Source organism: Colletotrichum destructivum, chromosome 6 (assembly GCF_034447905.1).
Source record: "Colletotrichum destructivum chromosome 6, complete sequence".
Taxonomy (NCBI): domain Eukaryota; kingdom Fungi; phylum Ascomycota; class Sordariomycetes; order Glomerellales; family Glomerellaceae; genus Colletotrichum; species Colletotrichum destructivum.
The window spans coordinates 2,846,945-2,872,372 of NC_085901.1; the positions used below are offsets into that span (position 1 = coordinate 2,846,945).

Here is a 25,428-nt window from a genome sequence, read left to right on the forward strand (position 1 = left end):
ATCTGTAATCGGACCAAACAGCGCAACCGGAGTAGTAGCTTGCCCAGACCTCCCTCGACTCAACACCTTAATCTAGTCTGCCTGATCACACAAGCACTTAGCACAGGGAGGGGGATGCTTGTTTTAAACGTTTGCGTGGGTATCATTTCACCATGAAAAGCTTTCATGCATGTGGTAGTTATCTCGTAGTGTTTGGGGAGGTGTGGCAGCTCAGGGAAAGGAGCCGGCAACGTCTTTCTTTGACTTTTCGGATGTGATTCGTACGGTAACCCTCGAGTTACGCGATGCAAAAATAAAAGGAACCCCGGCCACGCCTGTGATGAGACCCAGAACCCAGTTGCTCTTTTTGCTTAGTCCTTAGAAAAACATGACCATTTGACTTTTGGATTTCCCTGCTCCCCTTCTCGCCCAGCTCTGTACATCCGGAACCCTTGATTTCTCAGGATTGGATATGCACTTAAGCATCCTCAACAATGTTGCCCTTCTCGGAGACGTACATGCCGTCCAAGAACTTACGGATATCCTTGTTGCGGACCTTGCAGATCTGCTGGATATCGGCGGCGGACTGAGAGACAGCCTCGAGAGAGTTGCCGGAGAGGACAAGCTCATCCTTCTGGCTGGAAGAGACGGCAACATCGACACCCTCGCGCATGACGATGCGGCGGACGAGCTTCTCGCCAATGAAGTTGCTGTATCGGGTTAGTCGTTTGTCGGACTTCGTCACACGACCGAGGGGCAAACATACCGGATCTCAACCTCCCACAGACCAGTCTCGGAGTTCTTCTCCAGGTTGACGTTGATGGGGAAATGGGCATAGACGTAGCGCATCTTGTACTTGAAGCCCTTGGTCACACCGATGATCAAGTTGTTGATCAGGGTGCGGACGGTGCGGAGGGTGGCAACGTTCTTTCTTGAGCCGTGGTGGATCTCAATGTTGATGGTACCCTTAACCGGCTGGGAGAAGTTGACGGCCAAGTGGGACAGGTCCTTCACGAGCTTGCCTGTACACAGCGTCAGCCGAATTGGCTTCGAGGGTCTCTCACCCGAAGGCGCAATGCACTCCAAGGCCAAAGATCGCCAGTGGCAGTCCTCCTGGGTGATATGAACAGATGCATGAGACTTGTGCGAACTTACCACGGGGGCCCTCGACGGAGACGACGCGGGACTTAATGTGAACCTTGACTGTTGGAGAATCCAAGTCAGCATGCATTCGATTGCCTGCCACTACTGCTCCTTTCGAGCTCATCCACAGTCTAAAACTTTTCAACCCAAAACCCCCATCGCGTTGTCCACCTCGAGCGCTCGATGACTCCCCTCATCTGCGTTGTTCGCAACCTCAGACGCCAGTCATCGGTGCAAGTGAGGCAGAGGAGATCGAGGCCCGAAGCGGATGGCGACAAGAGGTGATATAGTGTCCCAAAGTTCAGAATTCGGCGGAGCTCGCAGGGAGATGTTTCGTGATTGATGGGAGGATGTGTCCGAGTTCTTGCTGGTGCATTGTACATCGTTGCGCATCTTTCGAAGACGACACAGACGACCTGCTTTCACGTACCATCCTGAGGGACCGTCAGGCTCTCCTGGGAGTGAATGTATCTCATCTTGACGTCGGGGGGGGAGGGTTGTCGGCTGGGCGATCTACTGGGCGACGGGTCTGTTTCGTTGGGCGATGGACAACTTTTTCACTCGGAGCCAAAAGGAACTTTTCGAGTCTCGTTCAGAGTTGCGATTGAGAGCCTAGCGGTGCGCCGAGTGATGGGGGTTTGCAAGCCCTGTGTGGTCTGTGCACATTCCTTCCGATATGGAAGGCGGTGAAGGGGGTTCGCCCGAGAGGCGGAGGAAAGGAAAAACGGAAGAAACACAAATCAAGTAAAGCAAGAGAGACGCACAGATGCACAGTGTCGAAGATAAAGAAGAAACTGTAGGAAACACAGTACATGTGCTCTCAGCACTGAAAATAGTACATGATTTCTGTAGTAGTGAGAAACGCAGAAGCATGAAAGCTTCCAGGACCATAACAATCCTACTGACCAGCCCTTCTGACCTTGAATGTATCGGAGAAGCTATCTGGATAGGTCTATAATAATGATGCAGCACACTGTAACTGAAGGCAAGAGGATTCATAACGCTCTAATAGGTAGTTGCTTTGAAGTGGCTACGACAAAAGGGTTACATAATGCTGGGCCCCTGTCTTGCCCCCCATCCCCGTTTCGGAGTTCAATGTGCACCAGCCACATCGCCTCTGTATCTGCGGGTGCCTGGCTCACGTGTGAACTTTGGGCCAATGGGAAGAGCCACCCGACAGCTCCAATTGTCGCCCCTCGACCGATAGGCATAGCTAAGTAGGTAGGTAGCCCGGCGCAATCAAGCAACGCATGTCGAGTTATACGTGCGAAGCTCTCCTCAGACCACAACCTCGGACATCAATCGCTCCAATCCGAGCCCCAATCCCAGCGTCAACCACTCGGCCGAGCCTTTCGCAATCTTAACGAAGCATATCCTTTCCGTCCTGAACCGATACCAACAATAGTATCGCGAGATTCCCGGGCATCCCCACATCAGCCAAGATGTCATACTTCTTCTCGACCCCCGTCGACATCGACATCGTGCTGGAGGATGCCGATGAGCGGTCCATGGTGGACGTAAAGCTCGACAAGAACCGCCGCGAAAAGGCACCGCTGTACATGGATGGCGAGAGTGTCAAGGGCGCCGTGACCATCAGACCTAAGGACGGCAAGCGGCTAGAGCACACTGGCATCAAAGTCCAGTTTATCGGCACGATAGGTGAGTCGTCGAATCACCCTTGCCGCCGTCGCTGTCAGCACCACCACCACTGCCGCTTTGGCGCAACCAAATCGAACCCACCCCCGACGCTGACCACAATGCCCAGAAATGTTCTTCGACCGCGGAAACCACTACGAATTCCTCTCCCTCGTCCAGGAGCTCGCTGCCCCCGGCGAGCTGCAGCACCCGCAGACGTTCGACTTCAACTTCAAGAACGTCGAAAAGCAGTACGAGTCGTACAACGGCATCAACGTCAAGCTGCGCTACTTCGTCCGCGTTACCGTCTCCCGTCGTATGGCCGATGTTATCCGCGAGAAGGACATTTGGGTCTACTCGTACCGCATACCCCCAGAAATGAACTCGTCCATCAAGATGGACGTCGGCATCGAAGACTGCCTGCACATCGAGTTCGAGTACTCCAAATCAAAGTACCACCTCAAGGACGTTATTGTGGGTCGCATATACTTTCTGCTGGTTCGTCTCAAGATTAAGCACATGGAGCTGTCCATCATCCGGCGAGAGACGACGGGCGCGGCGCCTAATCAGTACAACGAGAGCGAGACTTTGGTGAGGTTCGAGGTAGGTTCTCCGGCTCGACCTTGAGGATGTATCATATGCTGACGTCTCGGGCAGATCATGGATGGTTCGCCTTCGAGAGGAGAGACCATCCCTATTCGACTCTTCCTCGGCGGCTTCGACCTGACCCCGACGTTCCGGGATGTGAACAAGAAGTTCTCTACCCGATACTACCTCAGTTTGGTGCTCATCGACGAAGGTCAGGAACCCTAGATGTTACCCCTTGCAACCTTGCAGACCATTCTAACAAGACATTTTAGACGCACGGCGGTATTTCAAGCAGTCGGAAATCATCCTCTATCGCCAAGCCCCGGACGCAGCTGCTGGTCCCAACATGATTATGGCTGCCGCCCCGGAGAATCCTAAGCTCATGGGCAACTCTCTCGTTCAAACATAAGAGACTCCCTAGGATCCCATTGCGTGGTTTGCAAGTAATGGGTTGTTGATGAGACCGGACAAGGGGCGGATGGGTGTGAGAGCTGTCATGATAGGTGGCCTTCGTCCTGTCGGCCACGCGCAGTTTTTAGCATTTGGTCACGGCGTTTTGGGGTAAAGGAAGAGCTGGGTCTGCTGCACTGATGCGAACAATATGATATTCATTCTTCCCTTCCACCAAGATGACACCAGAACGGAAACAAAAGCCAAAGCCCAACCCATGCAAATCGTGAGGTATCTGGTCTCCCGGATCATTCTGTTTGTGTCCGGGATCTTCTTGATTACTTGTACAGCTCGTTTCTCCTCCAACCCCCTTCCTCCCCCCTAAGGTCCCAGTTTTCGTTTTGGGTGTGTAACTTGCATCTCGCTCGATCGTGATTCTACATAATGTCCATGGCGTCGTCTGCCTCGAACCCGAACTGGTTGTTCTGGATGGCGGCAATTCTGTCCAACTCGTCTTGGTATTGCTTCCGCAGGTCGGGCAGCGTAACGACTTTGCGCTTGCCCTGGAAGCCAGTTGTCTCTCTTGAGTTGGGGGGGGGCAGCTCTTCCGAAAAGATCCACGCCTGCTTGGGATCGACGCAGCTCAGGGCATTGATCAGCAGCAAGTACTGCTTGGTCACGGCCGTGTCCAGGATGTCGTCGCCGATCAGCTTATCGCCCTCGCCAGCGTGCTGTAGTTTCTGGATGCGGTCGAGCAGCACAGTGGCGGCGCCGCGGTAGTCGTTATGTTTAATCCTCCATGAATAGAGAATTTGGTGGTACGGGATGCCGCTGAGGACATCCATCGCCGTCTTGCACCTCTGGGCCAGGATTTCATCGATCGAGTCCTGCAGGCCGGGGAACGGCAGCGACATTAGTTCGCTGGTGTGGTAAGATTCGCACATCTTGTCGACCAGTTTGCGGAGGGATGAGTGCTGCATCGCCTTGTCTTTCATCGCAAGAAGGCTTGCGTGAGCAACATCGAAACGCGAGAGCACCGTGGCCGCGTTAAACTGACGGCTGAGCATCTCACTCCTGACTAGTGCAGCCTCGGGACTGGCGTGCGAGTATTGGATGGCGAGACCAGCGAACTCGATGACGAAAGAGTAGGCCTTGGCCTTCTCGAACAGAGCTACGATATGGCAGTGATACCGTGCCGGTCCCTTGTTGAGCAGGTTCCACTCGGTATCATCTAGGAGACCGCTGCTGTGTCGGTCGACATCGACATCCTTCACACCTGTTGTTTCGTGTCAGCAAGGTCCAAAATGTTTGAAAACGTCCGACATACTCATGCCAATCGCCGCCTTGCGGAAGTGGAAAGCGGCTTGGGCAAAGTCCTTCAGAGCGAGAAAGACGCGGCCCTGGATGTATGTGGCGAAAGGCGTCTGGGCGCAATAAGGGGTAAGCTCCAGAGCAAGGTCGGCTCGCTCTCTCCTGATGAGAGAGCATTGAATAAGAGTGGGCGACACCTCGATGTCACTGTTAGAGGCGCAGAGATCCATGACGATATCCGTTATGCTCGCCGCAAGTGGCTCGTTTCGATGGTCGCCGACGCCAAGAAGGTGACCCACATTGCCCTCCAGCGCCGTGACCGTCTGGGTCTCGTCTCCCAGACGCTTGGAGGCGCTTGGTGAGCCAGAGAATGAACCGTTGCGCTCATGCTTGTTGCCAATGGGGACGGTGATCTCAGTCTTTGACAGCCAACGAAGCAATTCTAGCCGGCGGAGTGATTCGAGGAACTGTCTGAAGACAGCGCCGACGTCGAGCCGCTTGGAGAGCATGTCTTCTTCCTGCTCCCAGTCGAACTCCATGTGCACCAATAACAACACCTGACTGAAAATGACAGTCCATTGCAGATTGATCGTCTCCTGGACGGCCTTAACGATCAGCTTCCTTCCAAAATCAGTAAGCGGTTGCCGAGCTTTGCGGCTGCCCGAGTCGTCCGAAGCCGCTACCAAGCCGGATAGGCTCTCGTATAGGTCCATCGTGACGCCGGTGTAATTCTGTCCCAAACTTTCGATTACCTGAGCGCAGTCTTCTTCGCTCACGGTGCGCCACAGAGCTGTGGTGTCGAACAGGTATTGGATCCTCTCGTAGTCGGTTCTGGGCGTCTCTTCAAAGATTTCGGGTCGCAGTGCGGCCGTGCAAACTTGTTGGATGCTGTCAGAAATCGCATCGAGAAAGCCAACTCCAGTAGCTACCAGATTCGCCACCTTTTCTGTGCCCTCATCCGGACGCGCAAGATTGAAAAACAGCCGCTCTAGCGAGCTGCATTCTCTAATGGCGGAGATAGCATCGGCGCAAACAACCCAGGTCATGTCAGAGTCCGCGTCGAGGACCAGAGCAATCGCCTCGCCACGCTGCTTATCCAATTCGATAAGGAGACGGTAGAATCTCCGCCATTGGGTCTCGCTACTGGCACGGAATTGCTCGTAATCCATTCCACCAGCCGAGTTCTGATCCAAAGACGCTGTTGAGGCGAGGACGGAGCAGATTGACTCTGCCAACCCCTTTTGACTCTTAGAGTTGCTGGCCACTTTCTGGGAGTAAAGCCCCTTCTCGTAGATTGACAGGGCTGTTTCGAGAGTTGCCTTCGTGAAGCGACCAGGGGCGAGGATGAGCTCCAACCACTTCTCTGTTGGGTCCGTCGGGTCAGATGGACCCGAGGTTGGCGCCGTTGGGTATGTGGTGTCAATGTGAACCGATGCCCACTCGCTTTCCCAAGACTCGGCGATGCTATCCCTGTTGAGATCAAGCTCCTGGACCTTGTACGTCATGTTGTTCTTCCACAACGTCCATAATTGAATACCACCATCGGCAAGATTTGAGAGAACAAAGTCCGCCAATGTCCATACGTCTGACAGCGAAGGTGATGATGGAACAAGCGTGGTATCCGGGAAGGCGTCCTCCACGTAGACGGTGTCACTGTCGCGGGCTTTGACGTTCCAGAACTTGAACTCTCCCGCTCCGATGGGCGAGTATGTGGCACACATCCGATTGCCTGTGCTGTCGCCAACCAGCTGCAGAAGATTCGCTTGTGTCGGCTCGATTTGCCACTTGCCGATCTCCTGGGGGTTGCGGTCGGCGTTGAGAATGTCCCCAGTGAACAGGATCTGACCGGTCCGCAGGTTCCAGATACGCATGCGGTGATCGAGACAGACTGTGAAGAGGAATGCCGCATCGTCTAGTCCGAGATCCGTCACCTGTATTGACGTCGCTGCGCTTGCGTCCATGTGGATATTGCGGTACCGGATGGTATGGTTCTGCTTGAAGGGAAGGTAGCTGCGAATGCCTTGAGCCCAGCCTTGTGAGTTGTAGATTGTCTCTTTCCAGGGATTGCTGGTTGCTGCAGAGTATTAGCCACAAGATCCACTGCGAAAATGAAAGACGGAGACGTACAATCCTGAGTCTTATTCCGGTCCAATCGCACAAGCCCACCATCGTGTAGAGAAATGACAACCTGGTCGGTACTCGCAGCGACCATGCGGTGCGGGTGCTTGAAGCCGAAAACCTTTGGCTGGTACACCTTGCAGGCATCACCCGGGCCGGCCTCGATCGCAGAGCGCTTCCTAAAGAAGTCGGGCCGCAGGGTGAAGGAGTATAGGAAGTTGGACTCGTCGAGCACGAACATGGAAAGCGCGTCGTGCTCCCGGGGATCGGCGAAGGCGACGCAGGATGACTGAATCGGCACGGTAAATCTGAAATTGAGAACAAGAGGCGCATCGACAACCTTCTCCTGGCGACAGGTATCTACGACACGGAGGCTCAGAACCAGGCCGTCCTCTAGCAGCCTCCAAAGAAAACTGCGTGGTGCATCGTGCCATTTGCGGTGGTAGACCGACGAAGCAGGCGCCAGGCTCTTCAGCCGAAAAGCAACCTCATCTTCGCTGACGTTGTTGTCGCCGTTTGTCAGTTTGCGGGTCGCGCTTCTACCGTTCGACGTCAGCGAGGGAACGCGGATGTTGACGATAGACGAGGCGGAGGCCGGTTCGAGATTGAGACGAGTCTCTCGGTAGAGATATTGGGTGTCTGCGGAATCCATTTTGGTTGCACCCCTAAACCTGTAAAGACCTCTAACGCCGTCGAATAAAGGGAAAAGGCCGCAGGAATCGCGGGTCGAGTTCGGCGCATCAAGCAAACTTGCGACAGCAAAAGTTGGTCGCGATTCGAGTTGATGGAATTTCCAGTTTGAAGGCTCCAAACGCGCGGGTGGGGCTAGTCCTGATACAGCAACCAGCTTGGTACGGTGTCTTTGTACAGTTCATCATGATTTCCGCACGGTACGCTTTTAGATATGATGAACCACGACGGCGGGGGAACATTTTCATCTCGCTTGTAAGTCGCTGGCACCTGGGTAAAGGCTTGATCAACCTGATTGACTCGGTTACAGCTCCTTAGTTTACTAGCAAATGCTCAAGACCTGAGCTACTCGAGCCCAGGCAGAAGCCATACCACAACTCCGCCATGAAAGAATACGCCCTCCAACGCCAACACCTATGCATGTCATCTTTCCCAACCAGGGCGTATTAAAGCTCACTCATATGCGCATAAACACCATTACTTGTTCTGCATGTAATCCTCCAGTCAGATATCAGTCAACGCACATCATTCAGTCTTTCTCCAGGTCCTTGGGGCTGGGGTCGCCAATGCCGTCCTCGTTGATGGCGAAGAGACAGTCGCTCTCGGGCAAGCAGGGACTGTCGTATATCTTGGCGATACGGGTCTCGCCGCGTCCCTTTTTCAGGCTAATTCTTGTCGTGCTGGCGTGAGCAATGATGTTGCCGCCAATCGGCTTCTTCGGGTCAGGATTGAACATGGCACTGGGTCCGCCATCAACCTGCGCAACGACCTGGTTCGTAATGACGACAGCGATTCCAAACTCATCCGCGAGACGCTGAAGGGTGCGCATGAACTTGGCAAGATGGGTCTGCCTCGACGACAGCTCGCCTCTGCCCAAAAAGTCGGTTCTGTAGAGAGCCGTAGCACTGTCGACGATGAGGAGGGAGAACCGAGTCTCACACATCATGGCGCCAGCCTGCTGGAGGAGCTGAAGCTGATGATCCGAGTTGTACGCACGCGCATATGCCACGTTGTCCAGGACCTCTTCTCCGGAAAGACCAAATCGGTTGGCGACGGCGAGCAACCGAACAGGTCGGAACGTGCCCTCGGTATCGATGTACAAGCATTTGCCCTCGCCACCGCCCATGTCGAAGGGCAGCTGGCACGTCACGGCAAGCGTATGGCAGATCTGACTCTTTCCCGTGCGGAACTCTCCAAAAAGCTCGGTCACCGATCCGGTCTCGATACCACCGGCGAGAAGGGTGTCTAGCTGCTTTGAGCCCGTCGTAATAGAGATGAGCTCACTGCGTCGTTGGTGCATCTCGGTAGCGGTCGTGAAGCCCATTGGCACGAGTTTCGAGGCTAGGTAATTAGTCAGACGCGTCGCAACGTTTGGAAGAACCTGTACTCACCTTCGGCGAGAATCTTGGTGGCTTTCTGCTCAGAAATACCCTTGATCTGCTCAAGCATTCTACGTGGGGTGTACGCGACCGACTCTACTGTGTTGAAACCTCCATCGACCACCATTTGGATATCACGCTTCGTCAGACCTGCAACACCCTATCCATGGAAAACCATCAGCATCATTCGCTTCAACGGGGGCGATCAACAGTAACACACCTCAAGTGCAGAGAGTGGCGTTGGCGCGCCAGGGCCGGTCGTGCCGCCCTCATCACCATTGTGACTCTCCTCGTAGCCGTCGACTTCGGCCATCGTGCTTGCAGGGGCGGAAACGATGGTTGCGGCTGTTTTGTTTGATTTTACACGTGATGCGACACTTCAAGCCGTCAGATGTCCAGTTGTGCAAGCGAGTGGGAAAATGTTGATGGGGGAGACAGCGGGCTCTTAAGACGCGTCGGGCAGGACCGTGGGTGGCGATGACGGGAAAGGAGAAAACACGCCAAGTCACGTGTCTCAATTAAGAGGCATGTTTGCCCCGCTGCGTGCCTAGCGTTAGCGTCCCGCTAGGACCTTCGGCTTTTGCTGCGACAATGGATTACCGATCACAAGCGTACAAAGCACACCCCATTGCATTTCCTTGGATACAGCATCACCCTTTCTGGCAACCATTTTCGCTTCTATCCCATTCATTTTTCCTTCCTGCGACTCACAAATTACACTTCCTGATATAGCACATTGATATGGGTCATATTTTGTATAATTGATCATGGAATTACTAGCTACAAAAGCCAGGAGAAATACAGTCCCATTTAGGCTAGTTTATAACTCGGCATCGCGATGCGAGAAAAAAAAGAAAAGGAAACCCTTGTAACACCAAGCCATGCGAATCATTAGTGATGCTTCCTCCTCGAAGCCCTATCTCCATACAATTTATTGCCGATGTTGTTTCAAATCATTGTCCTGTGACGTTCCCCATGAGGTCATCATAGCTGTCGTATCGAAGCGTCCGCTTTAGTTGACCTGGATGCGGCGGGTTTCGTGCTTAGGCGCCTTGGGCACGCGAATCGAGAGGATACCATCCTTGAAGCTGGCCGAGACGGCGTCCTGTGAGATCTGGCCGGGGAAGTTGAAGATGCGGCTGAACTCGCCGATGCTGCGCTCTGAGACCCAGTACTTGGCGTTGTCGGCCGGCTCTTTCTTGCCGAGGGCGGCGGACCTGTCGACCTCGGCGACAGTCGTGGCAGGCGTAGGCTGCGCCGTTGAGTTACTGTCGTCATCCTTCTCATCCTCGACAGTAGGCTGGTGTGAAGCAGGGCGGGACTTCTTCTCGTTCCCGTCGGTGATGGCTCCGCTCATCTCGGCCCCGTTGCCCTGAAGGAATCCCGCGGGTGGGTTGCCGGCGGTGTACGACCTCTCGACGCGGCCGCGGATGTGGAGGGTGTGTGGGTCGGTGAACTCGATCGAGACATCCTCTTTCTTCATGCCGGGGAGCTCGCCATGCAGCTCGTAGGCGTCATCGACCTCGCGGACATCAAACTTTGGCTGGAAGGTCGGGACATGGTTGCGGTGAGTGCCGCGAGAGCTACCGTTGCCATTGGCGCCGCCAGCGCGAGAGTAGTTGTCAAAGTCCTCGAGGAGGCGGAAAAGTGGAGTAAAGGAGGCGTCGGAAGAGGTGTTGTAGAAGTTGCGAGGGAAGAAGGCCATTTTGGTAAGGTTTTTATTGGGATAGCTGTGATACAGTGTACGTGGCAGTGTGGTGGGTGATTATTGTGAGTGAAGAAGTAATCGCAAAAGTGGTGTGTGTTTGAGTATTGTAGAGATGATCGAGTAGTTGTTTGTTTTGTTTGCTCTGGTCTGATGAAGAAAGAATGAGCATGGCGAAGAGGGATCAAGTCGGTCGATTTATACAATCAAGGCAGGCACCGGCGTGTCTTCGTCAGAGTTCCAAGACCATCGCCAACGGACCAAGAGGTGTGATGCGAGGTGTTTCGAGAAACAACTCGGACGTCATGGAAGGAATGCCAACGTGTTCGACGTCCGTTCTAGAGAGATCTGTGTAAGCAGATGTTTGGTAGTGAAGGCCTCACGACGCTTCCAGTAGCTTCGACGCAACGGAATCCGCTGGAAGCTTCTAACAGATTCCGTCGTCACGCCACCAGCAGTGCCTCTTCTCCAACGAAATTCCATCTGGTCTACGGAAATATTTCGAAACCCAGGATTGACGCCCGTCTCTTAGTCCGCTTGCATGCGGCACCACATCACATCGACATCACCGACGTCGTTTAAGACGACCTTCGAACACTGTCGAAGTGCTTCACACTGTCGAAGCCTCTTCTGCCTTCCATTTTCTCTCGCTAAAACTTTAAGGTTTGGGTCTCTGACCGGGGTCTAGGGTATCCTGCACAGTCATAATTCGCCCAGCCAATGAGCTCTGTTACTTTAACCCATGCTGGGAAACCCACCGTCTTCCTCCCTTCCCCCGATACCCTCCCCTCCTTCTTGGGTGGCTCCTTGAATTTCAATGGCCAGGTCCAGATGCTTGGATTTCAGCTGTCTTACTATTCCCCTTGTTCCATCGAACCAACCTTCTCATAGGACAAGGAGAGTCCCATATTTGGCTTGGCCTTATCACGATGCTTTTGTCCCATGCAGATAGCCGTTTCAAGACAGGGGGTGGAGAGCTCGAGTCAAGCACAATTCGAGTTCCATGGCCTACTATCGTCGGCATTGTGTGGATTGCATCAAACAAAGTGGGAACGAAGCTCGCTTTACTCAAGATGCGATTGTTCTCTCCGCAAGCACATCATCACGACACCAAAGAAATTGGAAAATACTCGAGAAGTCTGCTGGGAAGTCTCCATGTCCGGCACCTCAGATAGAGGGCAATGTCGAACCTTCGGCAATGAGGCACGTGACGACACATACCTGTAGAGCTATCGTAATGTGCTCGCCCGTAGGTCCCCGTCTTCAAGTTCGCATACACAGCAACCAGCTTTTTCAACTAGGTTCTCTTAGCATACGTACACCCATAATTTTGTTAGTGCTTTTCATTCGACCTTTCCGGACGTTGATGACAACACCAGTAGTAGTGGATAGTGTTACCGTACCTTAGCCATGGCCAGACCATGCAACAGATATTACGTACGCCTTGCCAATTAAGGTTGGAAGCCGCAGTCCGAATTATGAGTTCAACACTCGTCCAGGTTCATCCCTTCCGGGTCAAGCCACAATTGTGGATGTCGCCACCGCAAACGGTGCCACAGCTGATCGACGACATGTCTTGGAATCATACAAAGCTGGAACTAAACATCCTATTGAAAACTTCGTTCCTGTCAACATGGCATGGCAGAGACCGTGTGGTGTAAAGCATGAACTGCCAGGCAGCCTTTTTAAACCAACCAGTCCCAACGCATGATTAGTATCAGTTCTCATCGGTTCGCCCATGGCAGTCTCATGAACCATCCCTGCTTGCGTAGTATAGAAGTTTCTAGTTGAATTAGACAGTCAAATTAGGCACATGGTAAACCAGTATCCTGATAGCCATACATCATAATTTCATGGCCTACATGCGCCCGCTGTCGCAATAACTTGTCCAACCCTTTTGTCAACCGTATAGGCAGAATCCGAATCGAAATGAACCTAGGGGAACTTTGTCGGGGTCGTGTCACCCCCCACTGGACGAGTTCGGCTCGGCTAGACTCATTGCTGGTAATGTGGCCTCATGGGCGGATACCCTGCAATCATGGCCATCCCAGGTCGCATAGCAGCCGGCGCAGCTCCGGGCCCAGGACTTTGTACCCTGTTAAAGAGTCCTATCAACCTCCTCCCAACCGATGGCTCCAGCTCTGTACCGTCTCTCGCAATCTTGACTTCTCGGTTCGAGTTCCAAGGGTTGCGCAACCCTCTGGTTCGATAGAACGGTAGGCGTGCGGTCGATAGCCATTCGAGTTTGAATGGCTTTCCCCAAGCTTTCGCGGTGCCATCAGCTTCCAAATTCCCGCTCTTTCTGCTGCTCGCATCGCTCTGGTCCAGCTCCTGTTCCTCATCCTCTTCTCCACTTTCTCCGTCCTCGCGCTCTGCCTCCCAGAATATGGTTCCTCTGGCAGAATCGTCGATGATCCTGCCTTTGGGCGCAAACTCAGTCGGTTCGGTTGGGATCGCCTTGGGCAAATCGACATCGCTGGCGGACTGTGCCTTGGGGGCAAATTCGATCGCGGCCGCGGGGTCATCGTTGATTTGAGACGTCATTCTCGCGTATCCGAAATATTCGCCTGATTTATTCGCAGAAAAGACAAGATACACGTTGTCGACGGCCTACCATGGTTAGTAAATACCGGGATGCAAAGTGGCATGGCATACTTACGTTAAACGCGGCATTAAGCGTTTCTTCGTTGTGAGATTGGGTTGCCCAGATACCCGTCTTGGCACTGAGTTCCAAATCCTCTACAGTCAAACTCTTCAAGATGAAGAATTTGTCTTTCTGGAGTATCGGCTCGACGGCGGCGGTGACTGGCTTGGTTTCGCTTGTTTCCGTCGCTGCAACTTCCATCACGTTCTCCGTAGCGGCTGGTTGAGTCGTGACATCGTGGGGGGTTTGCGATCCAGATGATGCTGCTGGGCCAGTAGGTGCCGTAACACCAGCTGCACCTTCGACGGTGCTCTTACGCAGACGACTGACCAGACGGACAGATTGGAATTTAGAATCGTGCAGTTTCTGCTGAGCCGTTACGCAAGTCTGTTCGTCCTTGAAGTTGGCGAATGCGCAATTGCTCTTCGAAATCAAAAAAAGAGATTCGAGACCGTTCGCTTCCTTGCACACGTGGTGAACCAGATTCATCAGGTCCGTCTGAGGTGGAAGGTTTCCGATCCAAATCGCATGGCCTAGGTCTGTCAGCAACCCGTGCCGGGAAGAGCTGCACGATAGATGCTCACCACTTTGACGCGGCTTCCGCGGCGGACCTCGAACAATACCGGACCGGCCTTCACCCACGTCTGTATTTCGAGTCAGTATGGCCTTTCGTGTTTTCACGGTACGTTTTGAAAAGTGCTGACCGCTGGGCTTGAGGGTCGAAGAAACGTGTGCACCGTTATGATCAACCCCGTTTGGAATCTGTGGAACGATTCTCGGGTCACTATGCGTCGGATTTCCTCCCATGTACTGCGCGGAGACCATTGGGTTCTGGAGACCTTGGTTCTGGGCATAGTGACCTGCCGAAGGATAGTAGTATCCTTGAGGAATGTGGCTGTTCTGCGGATGGCTCATAACCATTTGGTTCGGGTAGTATCCAATGTTCGGCCGAGCGTGCTGTTGGGCTGGGGAGAGCTGGTTTGCGTAATAATGCTGCATCTGCGGATGCTGTGGCATATAGTAGTGCGGGGTTCCCATGGGCATCGCGGCTTGGCCGGGATACTGAGGAGCCATCTGTGGCATCTGTGGCATCATTGACGGCGAGGATGTTGCGGGGCTGAACCGCTGCTGATGGTGCTGCTGTTGACTTCCGGACGCATAGGGATTCTGCCTCATGCTGGCCTGTGGCAGCGCGTTCGCCATACCGTTCATGTTAAAGGCGCTGGGGCGACCGGATGCGGGCTGCTGTGCCATGTCGAGTTGGGAGGAGAAGGCATGCTGTTGGGGACCGTATTGCTGGTGCTGTGCATGGGAGATACTTTGAGCCTCCATTCTCGATTTCTCGTCAAAGCAAAGCGTTGAGACACCTACAGTGTTCAAGCCTTGATGAGAATCTACGACAGGATACTCAGAGCCGTTGGAAGGGGGTTGGACATCACCCATTGGTAATGTCGTTGCGCTACCTGGACTCGGAGTTTATGCCGCCCACAAACTGTCGAGGCCGAGTTAGCAAAAACCCCAAAAATGGCGGCCTAGACCAACGGCGTTACGAAACAGGTCCGTCTAATAGTTTATACCTTTGGCGAAGCACTAGTCCAAGCCTCGAGGGTTCTGGGTCGACAAGCTCTAGCGGAGCAAGCCCGGACGGCGAGAGAATAAATGGATAGAATATGACGGGTTTATGATCCCAGGCGCCACAGAGGATTGAGCTATTTGCGGTAGAGGAGCGGATGCCCACGTTGTGGCCAATGTGGCTAGTTTGCACAGCCTTCGAAGGAAAGGAGGAGACGAGGGGGTTCTCTGGGAGGTCACACTTCACAGCGGCCCAGGGTATATGTGGCAGTTAACCCTGCTTTGGGCGAAGAGCGTTCGATGTGTGGCTCAATGAAATTCCTGGAAGGCGATCAGCTCGTCTTAGGGTCCAATACAAATGCAGAGAAGAGCCCGAAGCAGGGGAGGGGGATTCGGCGTAGCCTTTGGTACCGGGGTAAAGGGGGAGCCTGCCGAAGAGGGACGAAGCAACGAAGCGCGAGGGGGCCACAGAGGGAAGTCTAGGCATGCACATCGTGTGGAGAGGTGCGGCTTCAGGGTGGTACAGTTGCCACTAACGAGGGCTGTCTCTTACCTAGGCCTTGGGGGCTCCCAGGCAGGGGGTCGCTGCTCCAGCCTTCGGGCTGCCGAAAGGACTGACGACGCAGGTCTTTGTGGAACGCGAATCCGACGCGGTGACACGCAACCAAAGGTAAACGGCCTTGGGAGAAGCTGTTTGACGTTTGTACCGCGTTTTGTTGAGGGCGATTCGGGGCAGATGGGTTCTTGAAGTGAGATTGAAAACGATGCCGGAGCAGGCTTCCACTGACTAAACTCTACCAGAGAGCCGAGCAACAAGTCAATGTCAACTTGGGCGAGTGTCGGACGAGATAAGTTTTGTTCTGGTATAATCGGGTTAGAAAACTGCCGCCGTGCTCGGGTGACAGAGGCAACACGGAAGGGCTTGGTCGATCTTCAAATGTCCAATGACATTTATGGATGAGAAAGGGCAACGGACGACACTCGGACAGAGAATAAAGGACGGCCAAGACAAAAGCGCAGGGAAAGTGACGGGTTACCGGCAGGATGGTGGCCAAAACCCAAGGGTTAGGATTCTTACAAAAAGACTTGAGAAAGTGGATGTTCCAGAAACCCAGTGTTGCTTGCTGAGGAAAATTGGGGCTATGAGCAGCCGGCGACAGACCTGTTGATGGGTTGAGATCCACGCCGAAGGATTTGTGGGATGTTAAAGGGTCAGATGAAAACAGCACAAATTAGTCCCAGTTTCGAAGCCGGGGAAGCTGGCAGCTGGTCGAGTTGAGGAGAACTCCGGGATATAGGCGGCATCCACTTTGCAGCTCCCTGATCCGTGTCCGTTGCGACGATGGGATATGTTGTTCTATGCTGCCAAGGAGGGATCGATATGGCAGTACACAACACCGCCTTCAACGCTGAATTGTTGGAAGAGAAAAGACGAGACGAGTCTGAGTGAATGGACAAGGCAAGATAGGAACGGCTGGGCCTGGCCATGGGTTAAGTGGCGTTCTGGGAGGGGTGAGTTTAGAGATATCGAGGTGTAGGTGTGGGAAACCAGTGCGGATACAAAGACGAAAGCCGAGTAGTGAGAGAACTGCATGAGTGGTCTGGCAATGTATGAACTATGGGCAGCTCAGTCCAGTTCAGCCCCAGATGGAATGGGGTCCAGAAAGGGCTGTTGAGAGGGAAGGAGGGGGTGTTGGTAGTAGAGGCGGGCTTGAGAGGTGCGGGTAAGGGTAAGGGTAATGGAACTAACTGACTGACTGAACTTGCTAGATGTGGGAACGAACTGATGTACAGGCCAGGTGCCCTTTCTGGAACACACAGTAGCAAATTGGATGAAGAAAGATGGGATTTTTCTTCTTCGGTTCTTGGCTGCCGCTAAGAGACGTGCAGGGACATAGATGTGGTCGGGTGGCCCTCCCACTTGGCCAGGCCACGGAACAAGTGTAGACAAAGCAGTTTGGGAATTATGAGGACAGGGATGGACAAACGAATGGATAGGCAGACACATGTAATTCGGCAATGTCTCGTTTTGTAGAGCGAATCGTAGAAGGACAGGAAGAGAAAATAAGAGACTCTACTCTTGCAGAGTTGGCCTGGCGGTAGCATAGGTACATGGCGAGTGACAGAGCGAAAAATTGCCAGCACTGGCCGGAGAGCAGGATGAATGGAGGAATCGATGGAGAACGGCCCAGTTTCGAGGATTTGCCACTTGACCCGCTGTACTCAGTGTTGGGATGTACAAGTAGGTCCTGAGGGAGCAAGTGCAAGAGCAAAGGGATGGTGTGGTGTAGTGTAAAGCAGAGGGCCAGTCGCAGAGTACTCTCTATGTACACTACTAGAGACATAGACCACGCTTATTTGCCCACTCTGTTCAATCTGCTCCCGTCGAGGTAGTCTTGAGTCTGGCTCGGCCCCGGCGCCCAGCCATATCGGTCTTGGGGCTTTCCCTAATTCGTTTTAACTCGTCTTCGGTACGTACTGCCCGCTCCAGGGTAGGTACTCCTCAAGGTAGGCGGGTAGGTACACGACCCTGTCCAGGAATTGATACCTGTTCATTCCCTGCCATTGAGACTCTACTTGGCTTCCCGCTGGTTCTTGTTATGCTTTGTTGACGACTCCTCTCCGTCACTTGATGGGATCGTCAACCAACCGAGTCCTGAACGGGATGCCGACCAAACACTGGTAGCGGCGCTACCGATAGATGTCGCCCCTTCAAATGCAGCAAGGGATCATACGTGGTGTTGTTTACGCTACACTATAGCCTCCGAGACCCTTCAACGGATCATCGTCTGCTTCTTCGTTGCTTTTCCTGTTAGGCCTCCTGGCATCGCTGCACAGCTGCCTTGTCAATTGCAACACATGGCGACACAGGCATGGCCTCGCCTCGCGTTGGCCATTATAGGCTCGGGTAACGGATACTGGTTGTGGCATCGAGAATCTGGGGGCGGCTGCGCTTCCAAAGCCAATAGTGGATTGGATGGGATATGATGAAGGACAGTCCGCAGTAAAATAAGCATATGCCTCTTTCTCACCCATTGTTGCGGCCTCTCCATCAAGATGGTATGGGACAGGGCCTAGGTCGCCCACAAGTACATCTGCCGAACCTTGGCTCCCGACTGCTCGTTGAGCTTCCTGCCCCTTTAAAGTCATGACGTCGGAACGTGCCAGTTGAGCACCACAGGAAGAACTCCTTGGCTGGCCTTCCGGGGTGGCGGTCGCTAAAGGCTGTTGTCCATCGGCTCAGACGCACCATGAAGCTGACCAGACCAAGTTCGTCATGCGGCGTGGAAAACTTCTGCCCTAACTAGCCAGCAAGTCGGCCAGGAGTGCCGACGGGTGCTAGTGGCTCAAAAGAACGGCTCAGACGACTGCAGCCCGGAGGGAGCAGCGGGTCGGGCTTTCGATACTTCTCGCAGTCCCCTTCGCCGTGCATCGAGGTGTCTAGTTCGAGGGGTCCCTGCAATGACCGGGTAATGCAAGGCCCGCAGTCGACGTCGTAATGAAACGCGAGCTCACTTTGCAGCACAGCCTGGACTGGCTGTCAGCCGCATGTTTGGAAGGAGCTCTCCGTATCATACGGGGAGACTGGTGGTCTAGACCAATCTTCCCTAACCCAGAGCTCGACTGGCACACTTTGAAAGTCTGTTGGCAGCGTGTCAGAAGTCCTCGGGCCATCGGGGGTGTAATGATTCCACAGCCTCCAGTGGTTTATTCTCCTACCGTGTCAACGTGTTGAAATTGCGTGTGTAGTCGTACAAGGCACGCAAGGTACTGCAGAGAGGCCTGTCGGCCGAATTCTAACCCCGCGCAATCATCCGACGTGGATGCGACACGACACAGTTGTCGTGAGAGCCACAAGAGGAGCCCGGCCAGGGAGGGCTGGGTTATGGAATGATGGTGAGGACGAGAGCAGGACCAGGTCAAAATTTCAACGGCGCCGGGTCCCGCTATGGGGTAGGTACTTGTCAGGTCGACAAAGTCTGCAACAGGAGGGTGGTTGTATGCGTGTAGTTTACCTAGTTATTAGTTGGAGTCGTTTGAACTGTTGGAGATGAAGAGAGGATGGAGTTGTTGGAGGGCCGCAGCGGGTGTCGGAGAGCGTGCGACTTGGATTGACTCGAGTCCTACTTGGCTAGGTACCTAGGTAGGTAGGTGTTTACCTACATGCGGGAAAGCGCCAGGGGGTGCGGGTGCGGACGACCTGGGCTACTGGCGCGGTGTTTCCTCCGCCAACCAGTGGCGGCGGTTCAATTGCGACTGCAGCACGGGGCGTGTGCGGGGACCACCCACTCGACGTCTTGTCTACTTTCAGTTTGCTGTGGTGTCGAGCAGTGTGGGCCGGGGCGGTTTGGACGAGGAAAGTGGATGGGAGAGGAGAATGAGCGTGGGCCGGGGCGGACACCGCACGCGCATCTGTCGCTCGCAATGGGAAATCGGTCTGGTTTGTGACCCCACCAAACCCCGATGCCCGTGTGTGGCATACCTGGTAGGCAGGCACAACGGCATCCCAAATCAACTGGCAGTGTCGTCTCCAATTGGCAGGCGATAGGATAAGTCCGTCTGTTCTTGTTGTTAGGGCAAGAAAAAGACAAGAAAAAGAAAATAAAGAAAGGGGGGGGGGGTTAGGTAAAGCAAGGAAGAACGTTCAAGACTCTGCAGACTTCGCGAGCATCAGTTGCTGATGTGCTCTCCTTTCTAAACACTCAAGATCGTGTCTACCACACTCTCTCTCTCTTGACGAAGGCCCAACTGACTATCCTGTCATCCAATGTGCCAACAATCATTTTCGCCAAGTGAAATCACAATGCCAAGCAGGGATTGCGGAAGCTCCTCTTAAGTTCTTCGTCGCAATGGGTTTCGCCTTGTCTTGCCGTACTTTGTACTCGCCTTGATTAGAGGCGGGTCGGGGTTGAGGTACGTACTGAGATTTCGGCAATGTACCGGTCTTGTACGTACGTACCCCCCAAGTCCCCCATCCTACGAACATTTTTAGTAGCATACTTAACCAACCTGCCAACCTGTCAACCTAGGTCGCACCCGATTTGACGACATATCCAACATGGGAATCTCCAAACTTTTCGATCCCCCCTCCCGACATCCACTTGTACTGTGGTCCCCCTGTTGCCTCCTTGGAAGGCCCTGCTTGGGTTCATCAAGCCTGATCCCTTCTTCACGGCGTCGGCAAGCCTTGTACTTGCAGTGGCATTCCTTTTCCTGCAACCATCCCGAACGTTTGTGGCAAAAGGGAGCCTGTCTGTTCCAATCAGTCCCCAAGAAGCTTCTTCGCAGCCAAATTCGGATTGCCCAATGTCCAACCCCTTTGCGCCTCTTCCTGAAAGCGCTTTCTAATACCGACCGAATACTGCCTGACCCTTCCTTACCTGTCCCGTCAGGATCTTGCGCTCCAACCCATTAGTCCAGACATGCCTCCCGGAACATTCTCTCCGGTTGGGCCATTGGGAACCCGCATTTTTGGCACCTGTGGCAGCTAGCCCGAGAACCAATCACTGATTACGAAGTGGCTTGAATCCTCTCCCGGAAGCGCGGAATCACCGGAGGCGGAAATGGCCAAGCAGCAAAAAAGAATGTGTCCACACACGGGGTAGCCAGACCAAGAAACACGGACTACATCGTACTGTACCGTTCGACGCTGAAATCCGCGCGGCCGGGGGATAGCGGCTTTGGTCGGGGTTTTTGCCACAAAAAAACGAGGGCCCCCAGACCGGCGCCGATCTTTAACCCCATCGGCACCGAAATCGTCATTGCGTGTGGCACGCCTCCAACAAATCGTCACAACTTCCGCATCATGATCAAGGGGAGATTATGACTGGAGTTCTTTGAAGCAACGCCATCCAGGGTCTTTGAAGGTGGTACTGTCTTTGAGTGTTCCACTTTTCGACGGCGTACCAAACAAACATGTAAGCCAGCAATGCCATGCACTATGCACTCTACCCATCCTAGCAAGACCTCTCGACCGACGCATTGAAGTAGGCCATCATCACCGTGCCGCATCTTGTCACCACCTTCCTGGCTCCTGTCGACTCTAACCATAATGACAATCCCCTCATGACGGCATAAGGGGCTATCGTTAACTGCTCCAGCAGCTTCAACAACATGCTCCATCTCGGTTGCTGTTTTGGAGATGGTTGCCGAGCTAATGCGGTCTAATGTGCGTCAGTGTGCGAAAGGAGAACGGGAATCGACCGAGATACAGGGAACGCATCATCTCGTCTGATCAGACTTCGAGACGATAGGTCGGCAGTGGAATATGCGATTACACAAAGTCCATAGAAGTCCTTTCTGCCTGGCAGCCATTCGAAATTCTTGGACAAGGCAGCTTCGTCCTCTTGGGCTGTCCCACCAGCAGTCGGAATGCCGAGCTCCGACGCCACACCCGAAGGCTCACACCAGTGACATCGGCTCGACGTCGACTGGGAAGCTCAAACACAGAAGCCGCAAGCGGGTATGGTATTCTTGTCGTCGAAGCAGTGCTTGTTCGCAACCTGAACCACATCCTGCCTAGTGCTCGCAAGTCCAAGCTGCAAATGCCGTCTGAGCAGAGGCTGTGGACAGACACTGGAAGCTCCGTGCACCAGCATTTCGACTCCTCGCCAGCCAGGCGCTACGGTGGCGAGATATCAGACATCGTCGCGAGGAGTTATTCGTAATCTTACCCGCCAGGATTATCCATGTCTCGAGGCCCTACATGCACCAAATGTTTGCCGGCAGGCTAGGTACTTGCTGCATCATGGGATTTGGGTCTCGAACCATTGCCGACCAGCGACAGGTACTGACTGAATCAGTGCACTGAGACGACATGCCCACACATCATCCATGCACACTATTGCTACACTGCATCTAACAAGCCACATGAAAGGTGTTTCTCAGCCACGTTTAACCTGAATGCGCAATGATTATCTGTAAATCCCATGCACGTCTGACGATGATTTCCAATCGGCCAATTGATGTTTCTGTAACCCCTTACCAGCTCTTAGCTGGGGCATACGTAACCCCAAGCCGCGTCGATGTTGCTGAAGGCAAATCCCCTGATCTGCCGGTGACTAGCCAAACAGTCTCTCCTTGGCTGTCATATTGGCATTGACATCATCCTCGCGAACGGCGATTACCCGATGATAGGATGCTCCCCGGCTTAGCACGAACCAGTGTCCACATGTTCATAGCTTCGCAAAAGAGCATTCAGGCCAAAATGAGACGAAGAACTCTTGTGTCAACCAGCGAAACAGCACAGGCGTGCCCGAGTTCCTGAAGAAACCTTATGATGTGTTCAGTGTTGGGCATAGCACTTATGCTGTGTTTTCTTTACCGTATTTTTATTCATATTGTGTACCTGTGCGGCCTTAAGAGGGACCGCCTTGGCAACGTACCTTAGTGTGCCCGAGTTCAGCTCTTCAGGCTTATGACACCGAGCGTGCAACTCTCCTGATCACCCTATCTCTCTGCGCCTGGAGTGCGCCACCGGTGGCAAACAGACCACCTGTTTCATTTCGTTGCCGAGCCGACATGCTCGGTGGTGGTGTGGCTTTGTTGAAGGGGGGCTCAGAGAGTTGGGGAGTAAAGCCTGGACAGGTCGACGACGATCGTGTCTCGAAACTCACTGGCCCGCTGCGGCATCAGATCTATCTCGGGAGCATGCCCATGCTAGCTTGTGGTTTAGTTCTCCGACGTTAGATGCCACTTGCCTCCTCGCCTCCCTGACACCTAGGCGCGTACGGCAAGTTGAGGTCGTTAATCCCTGGGTCAGGCAACTGTGGCGATGGCAACCTTCACCAATAACTTTGGAGGGCCTCTCCGATGCCCCTGCGGCCATGTTGCAGTGCCAGCAGTCAACTGCGGACAGAACACGCAGTTCATCGTTCATGCTACCAATGAAGCTGGAGCTGAGCTGGTCTGATGAACGGGAGCTCCGCCATTGGTTTGTGGCCCCCAGCAGCCTCATCTCCGATATGGATATGGCCACAGGCTGCTCCTCCGATACATTCACGCGCCATGGCCTAGTGCTGGATGTAAGGTTAGGTCATCATACGCAATAGGCACGTTACGTGTATTGCTTGTCATCCCCATCGATCTCCTGGACTCCCGTAGACCCCGAGCTCCCATTGCGCGAGGGCATTCGGCATGTCACTCGTACTGTGTTCTCTATCTCCTTTGTCGTGTAGGTATAAAGCGTACGTGGCTCTGCGATCTCAAAAGGGATCGTCTTAGGTGCGCATCCTACCGAGGCATCTGGTGAACAAGTTCAACGGCCAGAGCCGAGAACAAGGACGGCGAGGCAGCTTTGATCCGAATATAGTAGAAAGATGACCACAATGCCCTTGTGTCTCGCTAGTTCGGAGCAGCCCGTATGAACTGTCTGGAACGTTGGATCGGTATTCAAACCGTCCCTCAAGCCAGACCCTCTTCCTTCGCCTGAGACCGTAGCGCGTGATTCGATGCTCGCTCGTTACGACGACTCGGATGTTCGGACTGGATGGGATATATGCAAGAGGGTTGCGCAAAAGCTTTTGGACGGCGGACCATCCTCGCTATCGGGTCCCCGGGCCGTAATTCTTTATGACACCGGACGTTGATCGACCCCAGCAGTCAACCGGCGTCAAAGTTCCTCGAGACAGCTTGCCATGCGTTTCATGTTCCGTGTTCGTACCTGTTTACCGTTTGTACTCGGTTGACTAGTTCAACACATACAGAGGAGCTCTGGGCCGGACCACATGCGACAGTTCCATGGTATTAAAAGAACGGCATCTAGTACCGGTTCGGTGCGTGAGTTGACACGCAACATGAAGCGAGTTCCTTTACATGTATGTATGCTGTGTTTCGCAGAGCTGTCCTAATGGCTGTTAACGGCTTGACAGAGCCTCTGCACAGTAACGCCACCCGTGGTTTTCAGGATTGGGACGTTTCACTTTCAATGACGAATATAGATTGTCATGCTGCCGAACGGCCAACTGAACAAGAAATAGAGAGGCCATGGATGATGATGGATCAGCTGCACAGGTGCCTCGTGCAAATTGCTACATGCCTTTTAATGTACAACGCTCCGTTCCCTAACCATGAAGCCGCCCCACCAACTTTAATCCTTCTTCAAGGGGAGGAGGACTTCCTCGATGCCGTTCTTGGTGATGATCATCATCTGCAGATGGTCACCGACCTCGATGTGTCTCTCGACCGCTCCGTCAAACGCGTCCTTGACGAGGATCTCGGCCTCCTTGCGCTCCAAAGGGACGCGGGGGCGCTCCTGGAGCTCGTGTCCGACTCCGCTACCGGGAATGTATTGGTTCTTGAAGTTGACCTGGTTGTCAAGGAATGGCGTGATGAGACTGGCAGCGGCGCCGCCAGCGCGGGACTGCTCCCTCTCGTAGCTGCCGACGGGATCGTAGGAGAAGACAGCGCCAACGCCCTCCTCGTCAAGACCACCGAGGATGGCGTAGACGTAGTAGGGGAAAAAGCGCTTCTGGTAGAGAATGGTAGAAAGGCGCTTCGCGCAGGCGGTGACGCTCATGGGCTTGCCATGACGGTAACGGTAAATCTTGCAGATGGTGTCGAGGCGGTCCCTGAGAGCCTCGCCGTCGGCTGCGAAGCCGACTACGGAGAGCATGATCGTTGCGTCTTCTTGTGTTGACGTGGTGCCGCCGATCTTGAATACCTTGGGGGTATATCTGGAGTTGATGCTGTAGCCCGAGGTGCTACGAGTGTCACCGGCCACGATGGCGAAGTCGGCGCCAGCGATGGCCAAGGTTGAGCCGCCATTGTCGGTGTAGCTGCGATTTATGGCAAGTTAGCTGAAGAACGATTCAGAGAGACTATCCGGAAGTGGGGAGAGGAGCTACGTACGGGTTGAAGCGGTGCTGTCTGAACTCGCCGTTGGCTGTCTTGGGAGCCTCGGAAAAGGAGTAGTTGGGCCCATTCATCAGGGGGTTTTGGCTGAACATAGCCATGGTTGCGGTTTGTTTGAAGAGGAAAAAGAAGAATGTCGTAAGTGGTCGTGAGGAATGATGCCGGTTATTTACGGGGTTCTCGTGATGCGATGGATTTCGTTCTTGGTGGGGTTGGCGGACGTCGTTGCTGCGATGGAGATTCGAGGCTGCCGACCGATGAGGTTGAGAGGTCCCGATTGCGTCGGAGCACGCGTCAAGCTGGCAGCCTTGCTCAGCTTTGGCAAGATTGGCAGGGGTAGCTATTGGATCGATGACTAAGACGTTTGCAGGCCAACCGTCGAGAAATCGCAAGGTGCGTGCAGGGGTGTGTTGTTGGTTTCG

At 53.8% G+C, this 25,428-nt stretch overlaps 7 protein-coding genes across 7 annotated transcripts; 1 reads left to right on the plus strand and 6 right to left on the minus strand.

Annotated features, from left to right (window-relative positions):
• Positions 1–135: 135 nt before the first annotated feature.
• CDEST_10060 (Putative large ribosomal subunit protein uL6) lies at positions 136–1,708 on the minus strand. Its single transcript, XM_062926218.1, has 4 exons — positions 1,553–1,708; positions 1,135–1,182; positions 746–1,001; positions 136–689 (listed from the first exon to the last, which is right to left on the minus strand). The coding sequence occupies exons 1-4, from the start codon at positions 1,596–1,598 to the stop codon at positions 458–460; spliced, it is 582 nt and encodes a 193-aa protein (XP_062782269.1). The 5' UTR covers positions 1,599–1,708; the 3' UTR covers positions 136–457.
• A 643-nt stretch (positions 1,709–2,351) lies between these two features.
• Positions 2,352–3,972, plus strand: CDEST_10061 (Putative vacuolar protein sorting protein 26 related protein). The gene is made up of 4 exons (XM_062926219.1): positions 2,352–2,781; positions 2,888–3,360; positions 3,415–3,556; positions 3,618–3,972. Exons 1-4 carry the CDS (start codon positions 2,565–2,567, stop codon positions 3,752–3,754), a joined length of 969 nt encoding a protein of 322 aa, XP_062782270.1. The 5' UTR covers positions 2,352–2,564; the 3' UTR covers positions 3,755–3,972.
• Positions 3,973–3,980: 8 nt separating this feature from the next.
• On the minus strand, positions 3,981–7,964 carry CDEST_10062 (uncharacterized protein). The gene is made up of 3 exons (XM_062926220.1): positions 7,174–7,964; positions 5,063–7,120; positions 3,981–5,011 (listed from the first exon to the last, which is right to left on the minus strand). The coding sequence occupies exons 1-3, from the start codon at positions 7,814–7,816 to the stop codon at positions 4,173–4,175; spliced, it is 3,540 nt and encodes a 1,179-aa protein (XP_062782271.1). The 5' UTR covers positions 7,817–7,964; the 3' UTR covers positions 3,981–4,172.
• A 123-nt stretch (positions 7,965–8,087) lies between these two features.
• Positions 8,088–9,691, minus strand: CDEST_10063 (Putative DNA recombination and repair protein, RecA). Its single transcript, XM_062926221.1, has 3 exons — positions 9,454–9,691; positions 9,246–9,393; positions 8,088–9,195 (listed from the first exon to the last, which is right to left on the minus strand). Exons 1-3 carry the CDS (start codon positions 9,544–9,546, stop codon positions 8,384–8,386), a joined length of 1,053 nt encoding a protein of 350 aa, XP_062782272.1. The 5' UTR covers positions 9,547–9,691; the 3' UTR covers positions 8,088–8,383.
• Positions 9,692–9,837: 146 nt separating this feature from the next.
• CDEST_10064 (Putative small heat shock protein) lies at positions 9,838–11,231 on the minus strand. The gene has a single exon (XM_062926222.1). It carries the CDS (start codon positions 10,936–10,938, stop codon positions 10,246–10,248), a length of 693 nt encoding a protein of 230 aa, XP_062782273.1. The 5' UTR covers positions 10,939–11,231; the 3' UTR covers positions 9,838–10,245.
• Positions 11,232–12,713: 1,482 nt separating this feature from the next.
• CDEST_10065 (Putative YTH domain containing protein) lies at positions 12,714–16,993 on the minus strand. Its single transcript, XM_062926223.1, has 7 exons — positions 16,233–16,993; positions 15,708–16,014; positions 15,160–15,475; positions 14,287–15,074; positions 14,167–14,226; positions 13,598–14,115; positions 12,714–13,548 (listed from the first exon to the last, which is right to left on the minus strand). The coding sequence occupies exons 4-7, from the start codon at positions 15,023–15,025 to the stop codon at positions 12,934–12,936; spliced, it is 1,932 nt and encodes a 643-aa protein (XP_062782274.1). The 5' UTR covers positions 15,026–15,074; positions 15,160–15,475; positions 15,708–16,014; positions 16,233–16,993; the 3' UTR covers positions 12,714–12,933.
• Positions 16,994–24,242: 7,249 nt separating this feature from the next.
• On the minus strand, positions 24,243–25,107 carry CDEST_10066 (Putative proteasome, subunit alpha/beta, nucleophile aminohydrolase; the record flags this gene model as incomplete). The annotated part of the gene is made up of 2 exons (XM_062926224.1): positions 24,243–24,930; positions 25,004–25,107. The coding sequence occupies 2 exons, from the start codon at positions 25,105–25,107 to the stop codon at positions 24,243–24,245; spliced, it is 792 nt and encodes a 263-aa protein (XP_062782275.1).
• Between the last annotated feature and the right edge of the window lie 321 nt (positions 25,108–25,428).